The 10,000-nt window shown below is 39.9% G+C and overlaps 1 protein-coding gene across 1 annotated transcript in view; it reads left to right on the top strand.

Annotated features, from left to right (window-relative positions):
• The window catches only part of adcy6a (adenylate cyclase 6a), a 64,303-nt gene extending 57,366 nt beyond the window's left edge, over window positions 1-6,937 (top strand). The window contains exons 23-24 of the mRNA XM_085782542.1: window positions 1,808-1,932; window positions 3,739-6,937. Of these exons, the coding sequence (XP_085638668.1) occupies window positions 1,808-1,932; window positions 3,739-3,867 (254 nt within the window). The 3' untranslated portion in view covers window positions 3,868-6,937. The remainder of the gene's footprint in view (window positions 1-1,807; window positions 1,933-3,738) is intronic.
• Window positions 6,938-10,000: the final 3,063 nt, after the last annotated feature.

Raw genomic sequence — 10,000 nt, 5'->3', positions numbered from 1 at the left:
CAAAATATTTAGCTACTGACACACACTACTGCAGCCTTTTTTCTTTCTTTTCTTTGAGTTACAACTTTTTCTTTCCTTTTTTTTAGTGTGTGTGCGTACGTGACGTGTGCGTGTGCATACGTGTGTGCATACGTGTGTGTGTGTGTGTGTGTGTGTGTGTGTGTGTGTGCGTGCGTGTGTGTCTGTGTGTGTGTGTGCGCGCGCGGATCAGTTCGACAGGTTTTTGTAGCCGAAACACGGCGCTTTAGATCAGATCCAGCTTCCTCTGGTCAGCAGGCAGCGGTCTCACTCACTCTCTCTGTCTCACACACACATCTACACACACACACACACACAGCCGACAGCTCTGGCTGACGCCCCCTGAACTCACAGCCACAGACATGTGCGCTCACAACAGAGTACAGACACTCCCACCACGTTTACCTCTCGTCACGTTCGCCGGCGCCGTCCGTTCCTCATCCACACTACTGTAGATCGCGGGGTTTTCAAGCTGCTATCCGAGTGATTTCTCGCAAAATCTGGCGACTTTCCAAACGCTCTTGATGCCTAACGACGAGCGATCGACGGGGTTGTTGTTACTAACGTTTGTGCTTTGTATCACGGAGCTGCACGGAGCTTCGACGAGCTGCCGAGCCGCCATGAGCCCCGCCGCCGCCCCCTAAGCTCTCACCGGCGGCCAGAGTGTCACGGAGCGGCGCCGCTGCAGTCAGACACCCGCACCGCTCCGTGAGGGGGGGGGGAATACGCTATATTTTTTACATCTCTCAATCCAAATGTGTTTTTCTGCACTTAATTTTGATGATACAAGTCTGATCTTCACAGAGGAGTAGGGCAAGACATTCAACATGGCGTTGCCATTAAAAAAACGCTAAGACGAGTTATCTCGTCTTTGGCAGACTACGCTTGGATTCGCTAAGACGAGATAACTCGTCTTTGGCAGTGAAAGAGTTAATGTTCACTATATAGTGCACTGAATCTATCCCACAATTCACCGCGAAATGTAGTGAGCATCCGATGGTCACTAACCGGAGCAAGATATCCCATCATGCATTGCGGTCACGGATCGACACTGTTAACACACCGGCCCAGAGCGACCGGTGTAGCTACCAAATAAATGAAGTAGTGCAGCAGCCTCAATAAATGTGTCCAGCTGCCAGAGTTGTCCGGTCGCGGCTTCCACAGACTCCCACAACAAACGTCAGAGCAATATAATAATATAAACTAATATAAATATAATATAATATAATATAAACTGACCACAGGCTCTGGATAGCGAGGCTAATTTCTGTTAGCCCGTCTATGGTGTTTTACATTAACGTTAGCATTAAACTTGCGGACGTTATGCTTAGTTGTGACACTGGCTGTGTGTGTTTTGAACGTTGTTTCAAACTATGTGGGTTTGATTGAACATCTTTTATGCTTAAATATATATATATATCCGCTTAATATATTGCTTTACTCCTCTACACCGGCCGTTACCATGGTTGTATCCATGGTACCTGCACCGGCCGTTACAATCGCGGTCGGAACGTTTTAATTACGCGACGTAATACGTCATTAACTGTGCGGCGGAGGAGTGTCCGAAAGTGTTTTTTTATTTGACCAGTGAGTCACTATATAGTCACTATATTGAATTCACTATATAGTGAGTAGGGAGGAGGGAATGAGGGAGGGGTTTCGGACACAACCAATGACTTAACGCTGTCTCTCTCTTGTGATGTCACAAAAATTTAAAGTTTGAACAGTGGTAACGAGGCAGCTTCTTTTGATGCAGTGTGATGTTTTATTTTCTTTGTATCATTCCCAGGTCTGAACATTGGGCCTGTGGTAGCAGGGGTGATCGGGGCACGAAAGCCTCAATACGATATATGGGGAAACACAGTGAACGTGGCCAGTCGCATGGACAGCACAGGTGTACCTGACCGCATACAGGTGAGGTCACAGAGTCAACCAGGATACTAAAAGTTAAAGAGGAACTATGCAAGATTTTTTACCTTAACTATGCTACATTTATTTAACCTTCATTAAACAGCTTTGGAGTGATTGTGATGGTTTAATAAATGACTTACGGGCAGAATGGAGGCTCGATGCCGTCAACGTAGCGTCTTTTGGCTGAAAACCAACCTTGCAAGGTCACTGCAGCCGACCTAATGTCCCAGCTCTCGTCTCGAACGAACCATTACATAAAAACGCACCCCATAACCCGTAATCTCTTGTTTATGACAGATAAAACTACACAAATATAGGCTACACATCGTTATGCGTACTGTTTTCCTTCAATGTTGATATCAAATTTAACAGCAAGCTAAACCTTTACACACTACACCTCCAAGGAACAGTCGTGTGTTAGGATTGGCAGGATTTTTAATGAAGAAAAAGTGAAAAACGAAACAATAAAGTACATACTATATAAGTATATAGTTATACATGATGAAGATGATAACTTAACAACTGTACATGTCACAAATCAAATTCCTTCAATATTCATATTACAAAATAAACATTATGACTATAAACAAATCTACTTACTGCCAATGCCACGCGAAGAGAAGTGATACTGGATGTAGAGGGATTGCTCTCTTTTTTCTATGCACACCAAAAACCTAGCTGACTCAGGTCTAGCATATATTTAACATCAGTTCCTTTTCGCTACCAAAATAAAAGCTTACATTTCAAAATAAAACAATACACATTTTGATGTTACACCACATTATGCGCATATGATAAATAACATTATGTTCCGCTCCATGAATCAATTTCTCGTCGGCTTCGTTGAAAACAAATGCACATGGTCGGGAGGAGGGTTAGCAAAACAGCGGAAAAGTGACCAACAGGACATGCATGGTTCTCCTTTAATAAAAAGTTAATTTTGGATATGAAGTTAGTGTTACGATCCACACTGCCCTTCAACTACATCCCCCACAATGTCGTTGTCTCAGCTGATCCTGATATCCTATGAAATCATCATGTTAACAACCTCCAGCAGCATCACTCAAACTTCTCCTCACTTGGATATGTGAGGAATAACTTTAAAGCAGAAGTAAGCGATCCGGTCGTTTTGGCTAATGCTGCGTTCCAGGCCGGCTTTTGAAACCGTAAATTACAGCTTCAAGTCACGACTTACGACTTTGTAGCGTTCCAGGCAACCCACTCGTGTTTTTCCGACCTGTTTTACCTGTGAAAGTCACTATAACGGCCACTCGTAACTTCCGACCCGTGAACTCGTACCAGATCGAACTGGTACGACTTCACAGGTCGGAAAAACACGAGTTACGAGCTGCCCTGAACGCACCATAACAGTCCTCGTCCCTACGTCACCACATTCACGGCGTCCCTTGGCTGCACACACAGCCCTGCATGCCGTTCTCTCTCCTCATTGGATAAAAACTGTAGGATACGATAAATGTTTTCTCCTCGACTCAGAGCAGAGCAGAGGGACTGACAGACCCGTGTTTCAGACCAAACACTCTATGTAAGTGATTGCTGTCGGAAGATATAACTATTTAAGACTTATATTAACACAAAAATATCGCTTACTTCTGCTTTAAGTAGTAGAGCTTTAAATATTTTTTGACAACCCTGGAAAAAAGGTCACTTTATTGATCTGTAGCCTCATAAGAACTGAAATGAGCAGCCTCCCACCTGTAAGGACGATAAAAATGAGAAATAATGAACAGCGTGCGGGTGGATCGATGCGTCCATCCCTCGGTGACTCTGCCTCCTTCTGTCCACTCACAGGTCACCACAGATCTCTACCAGGTGCTTGCAAACAAAGGGTACGTGCTGGAGTGTCGTGGGGTCGTCAAAGTCAAAGGTAAAGGGGAAATGACGACCTACTTCCTGAACGATGGGCCGCCTAACAGTTAGCAGCCGTGGCAGCAGCAGCAGCAGACGCTGGGACGAAAAGCCCAGCGGACACGGACACGGCACCGCTGAGCGAGGACTCACAGTGTGAGCCGATGGCTAAACACTAGAGACGCCATCACTTGAATCCCAAGCAAAGAGGAAAAAAAAAACAAACAAACTTATTAAGACTTCAAAAGGAAAGTGTTCTTGGATGAGAGGAAAATGTTCTCGTTTGACAGCCATTTTGGCCACATACATGTTGAAGGACAAGTGTTTTTCTCATGTCTAGCCTCTCTCTCAGGCTTCTTGAAAGATGCAAAGTCTGTTTATTTAAAAACAACGCCTTTTAGCCTGTGTCAAAAGAAGATTAACGCTGTACATAAGGCTACTTTTTATTTTACTTTGTGTTTTGGTTTGTTTTGTTTTGTTTTTTTGTTTCCGTATTTTTTCACATGAATTATGAACAGGTACTCATATTTTGTTTCTGGATTAATTATTTATTTCAAACTCGATGTTTTGTGCAAAAGGTCCTTTATGATAAAGTGTGAATACATACGTGCACAAATATCCAGTTTATTACACGTTTATAAGTGTGTATGTACATGCATATTTGTGTGTGTATGAATATATGTATAAACTGAGGAGGAATATATTGACCAAAGACTAAAGTATTTACTAAAAGCAAAAGGCAAGACATGTTTGATATGTTCTCGCTTAAGTCAGCAATGACCACCGCCTCTGTTTTTTTTCAGCAGCAGGCCTGAACCCTTTGTCTTTTTGCCCGACTGCTGGCAGCAAAGGCTGCTTCATTATTTTCATAAAATACGTACAGTTAATTTATTTTGTCTGTAATTCAGGCAGTAAAGAGCTGATCACTCTAAATTATGGTATTGCCCTCAACCTCTAGACAAAACTAAGGACGACTATAAGGATGTTATTAGAAGGTGATATATGAAATCTATATTTTTTATCTCTACTCTCTGAGGAGTAAAAAACAAAAAAAAAAGTAGCTCCAGGTAGGATTAGGATCCTCTTCATCATCATTTCACGTCAGACTGGTTCCTTAGAGCTTGAGCAGCCAGTGTACAGTTGGTTTCAGCCGTAACAGTATGTCGTCATCCCTTTCAGAAGTTTTTGTTTTGTTTTTTTAATGATTATTTTTATTTTTTACTTTTTTTTGGTGCAAATGGAAACGAAGGAACTTCAGAGATCAGAGAGTTGTCCCAGAGCCATCGGGGGGGTCGGGTGGAGGGAGGGAGGGAGGGAGGGGGGCGGTCCTTGGATTTCAACGCAGTGGTACAACACACGCCTGATTCTTCTATGAAGAAGAAGTAGATGAAGGGGGGAAAAATATATATATATATTGATTTTGACTGAATACTGTGCTTTGTAATCCTGAAGGGGCATAACTATTTTCACTGTGAGGTTTTTATGATACAACAAAACTGCTTTCTTGCCAAACATAACCGCTTCGAAGCATGTCTGATTGTGGTATCTCGTTTTCATTTTTGTTTGTTTTAACGTAGGGTATTTTGTATCACTTCTGTATCCTCATCATTTGTATATTCTTAATGTTGTTATTATTATTATAATTATGATGATTCTGATTAATTATTATGCTTATTATGATGATTTCATTCCAATGATAAGGATCAAAGACCAGCACGCTTTTTCTTGTAAAATGCCAGTTTGTAAAGCTCAAGCTCACTGGTACCAACTGATCAACTGCAGCCAATGAATTCTGCTGTTCGGTCCTAATGTACAAAAATACAGTATTTCAGCTGGCGATAGGTGTGATCATGTATAGTAAGTAATAACCATCAGCTGCCTTTGCAGCAGAACCCGTGTGGTGTATGCTCACATAAGCATAGCAGTAAACACACTCAACACACATACACACACACATACAGATGATTCACTGTGCTTTTTATTTTCTTCTTTTTTTTTTTTTTAAGTTTATTTTAAAACGCCACTACTGCAGTATTGTAAATCTCAGACAGGCTTTAAGGTGATCGACCTCTTCCCTCCACACATTAAACTTCTAAATAACAAACGACATCTCTGGTACAACACCATATACTATATGAGGAGGACCAGCAGAATTAGTTGGCCTACACACATGTTGCTTTTATTATTATTATTACCCCCCCCCCAACACCCCCCAACACTCAGTCTTTCAGCGAAAAGTGAAAATACTACTCGCTGAATTCGATTGCCTTAATTTAATACTAAACAAACCCTAGAACAACACTAAACAGGAACTGCTGTGCCTGCTTTGCCCTGTGTGTGTGTGTGGACTGCTGATGTTTGGGGTGGAGAGAGAAAAAAGGGAAAAGGGCTTGACGAGAATCTTTTTATTTTTATTATTTTTTTCCAGTGAACTTTTTTCCAGCTTCGGCTTTTTTTTTGTTTTTGTTTGTTTTTGTAACTGGGAGAATCGGGCCCTGACTTTTTGCTCTTCCGCCAACACACTCAACACAAATGGCAAACCAACAGTTGATCATGTTTGTACCAAAAAAGCCAGCTCACGCAGCCTTGTGCTATTGGTCCCTCCTGTGCAATGACATACAGTAGTGTGGCCTCGGGGGGGGGGCGGAGGGGGCGGGGGTGGGGGGGCATCGGTGGCTGCACCAGAGGACAGTAATGTAAAGGGAGCTCACCAACTACCACTTGAACTGTGACCAATGAAGAGTGATTCATATAAGCAAAGAGTTTATAGAACGGACATGAGTTTATTAAAAAAAATGTGCATTGTATGTATTCTATTTCTATTGGCTGTCCATAGACTTGTGTTGATTGTTAACTCTTGGGATGTTTTTTGGGGGGAACAGACAGAGAGACAGAGGGGGGTGGGAGGGGGAGAGAGGAGGAAAGTTGTCCCCATACTACTGAAACAGTGTTTTTGCTCAGGCCTGATGAATCTTTCCGTATTTGTTTTTGTTTTATTTGTATTTTTTTTTCCCTGAGTTGGAGGAGTCGAGAGGGGGGAGTGTTTTATTGCAAAGCTGAAGGACAAGAAGAGTTGAGGACTATGACAAAGAGAAAAATAACATTTCCCCTTGAAGAAAAAAATAAAAAAAAATCAATGGCTGTTCTGTCTGGTCATATATTTACTCCTTTTAGGAATATGTGGCTTATAGGAACATAATACTCACTGTAAATTATACAGTAACTTCATATTTGTATGTGTAGTAAATAACATTGCATAGTTGATTTAATAATACTTAACAATCAAAGCAAGATGTGTAAACATGTTTAAGGATTCTGTGTGTGGTAACTTCATGACTGGAAAGCTGCAAACAAAATTATTCTTTAGGGAAGTATAGAGTATTTGTAGGAAACATGAAACAGAGATGTCTTGCTTTTTCATCATTCGCTTTTTATTACTGTGAAATTATTAACAGGCTGGAGAAGAACATGATTCATAGGAAGGTGAAACACGAGTTGAAGAAAGTGTTAAAAACTACAACAGAAACAGAAAAAGACCAGACTAAGATCAATATTTCAGAGCAGGAGCTGCAGGACGGGCAGTGATGATGCTGATGATGAACTGGTGCCACTTTGCACCATCTACTGGAAAGTCACAGTAAGTAACAACCTACAGTAAAGAGATTATTCATTTGTGCCTCCTGTGGATAACACATGCACCTTCAGCTCTGAGTTGTTCTCAGTGACTTTAGTGTAACTGTTTCCAGGTCAGGTGGTTGATTTTCTATTGTCATCACGACTTTTGCATCAGTGTATAAGCAGGAATTTACTGCTGGAGTTCAGTACAGGACAGCAACAAATTGGATTAATCAGCAGATTGATGATTGTGGTCTAAACCAGAGCGAGTGACAGTCTTTGTTCTTAAAACCGTCCAAACTTCAGAATTAAACCATTATAATTATTATTTTAAATAAATAATTAATAAAACTCACACTAGAGCAGTGGTTCCCAACCTGGGGGGCAGGACAAAGGGCGCCAAAGATCCAGGGGGGGTCGCGAAGCCCTCTTGATTTTAAGGGGTTTAATAATTTTAATGTAATTAAAATGTTAAATAAATGAGTAGGCTAAGCATTTAATTCATATATGTGACACAATCAACTAAATTCAAGGGCCACATTAAACATTTATTCGTGTATTTAAATAGATAAACAAATAAATTATAAGCCTATATCAATAGATGATTGAATATCAACAACATTAAATACATAATATACAGCAGGGTAATATCAGTCACAATGAATTTGAAAAACAGCATGGAACAATGAGAAAAAACCTGTGTAAAATTACAACATATTCTGCAGAACTTGTACTTTTAAAAACACAATTATGTTTTTAAAAGTACAAGTTCTGAAGCAATATGTTGTAATCATACACAGGTTCTCCTGATTGTTTGTTCCATGCTGTTATTAAATTACTGAAATATAATAAAGTATTTCATGTAAAAGAAGTTATGATGTTCCTTATTTTATTTTACATCGGGGGGGGGGGGTCACCAAAGTTTTCAATGGTAAAAATATGGGTCCCTTAAGAAAAAGGTTGGGAACCACTGCACTAGAGAGCCAAAAATGATTTGTGAAACATTTTTGAGAAAAGGTTTTGTCTCTTATTATATGGAGACAGTGGCCACTTCATATTCTGTCAATAAACTAATGTTTTATTTTTCTTATGTAGCTAAGGCTTGTAGGTGTAGGCTACACCTTTAATTGTGTAAAGTGTAAATTCTTTGTGGATCCTGGAAATGTTTTGCATCATATATGCAAAACATTTTTTGTTAATGTATCTATAGATAAAAGGCAGAGACTCAGAGCTATTACATATTTAATCTGTGATGGTGCAGACTAAAAACAGTGCAAACATACTGCTTCCAAAGGTCGACAAAGGGTGAATTCATGACTATTTAATAGATATTTAATACTTATTTGCTAAGTAACTACAGTAAACTACTAAAGTTGTAAGATGGAAATAATTCATTAAAAGTCAAACGTTTCCTCTGACCTGCAGGTGAAGAACCTCAAATATGTACTTACTATAAACTCAGCCAGTGCTGGTCTTACTGGTCTCACTTCATTCCTGTTCCAACCAGGAAGGTGAACGTAGATAAGACTGTTTCCTGAACTGTTGGCACCTGATTGTCATAAAAGTGTGAAGATAGTGAGCAGAGACAGACTTGTGGTCGCTGTGTGACGGCGGCAGGTCGACCACAGAACTGACGGTGGTTTCCTGCACGATGACGCCTGAGTCAAATCATGTCTTCACTGATGGAAAATAATGAACCATCCACAAACATGATCATTCCTCTGCGTTTAAGGCCTCTTAGATAAAACTTTTGTAATATTAACTAAGATCAAATCTGGTAACATCAAAATAAAAACTAGTTAAATACCAAGTGTGTAAGTATTTATCATGAACAAACATAACCCTCCTGAGTTTTGACCCTTTAAGGCCTCTTAGATAAAAACCTTTTTAATATTAGTTAATATTAAATCTTGCAACACCAAAATGAAAATGTTGTTGTGTGTTATACTTTCTTATTTTCATTTGTACTTTGATCTTTAAGCTTGTCCAGGGCTTAGGCCTGTTGATCTTTTAGTTGTTACTTCGTCGTTTTTTCTTCTGTTGGACTTTGGACACCTCTTTCCTGTTTTACCTTGTTTGTTTAAATAAATACTTTTTGTTGCTGGTCAACTTTTTGTGTTTGCATTTAGATCCACATTCACCTGACCCTGACAACCTCACTTTTTCTAGAGATGACTGCTTCAGCACTTTTTAACCTGCTGATCTCAATCTTCATGAGATGGTGGGATGACTTCTGTCATGTATCACCCTTATGTGGCCTTTTGTCTTGGCTTGAACTGTAGTTTTTACTTTGCAGGTTTTTGTTAGTTTGTTTTTTCTCCCAATAAGCAACCTGCGCCCCTTTTTATTCACCATAACCCATTTTACATATGAAGAGTTAATTTGCAAAAGCAGATAACTCCGTTTTAAAAAAATTCTAGGTGATATCAGTCAAACCAAAGTTGAGTGACTTTGAGATGTAACAAAACAGACATATCTCAAAAAAATAAAGTTTTATTGAAAACAACACTATGCAAAGAATAATTACAAAGCCTCAGCTCATTTTTTTTTCCAAAATGGCACTTATCTGCTTTTGCAAATGAACTCTTCA

The sequence above is a fragment of the Trachurus japonicus genome, chromosome 7, assembly GCF_045865225.1.
Source record: "Trachurus japonicus isolate A0001 chromosome 7, Traja_1.0".
Lineage (NCBI taxonomy): Eukaryota > Metazoa > Chordata > Actinopteri > Carangiformes > Carangidae > Trachurus > Trachurus japonicus.
Note: the sequence above shows the minus strand (reverse complement) of the source record. Positions and strands in the feature narration are given on the sequence as shown.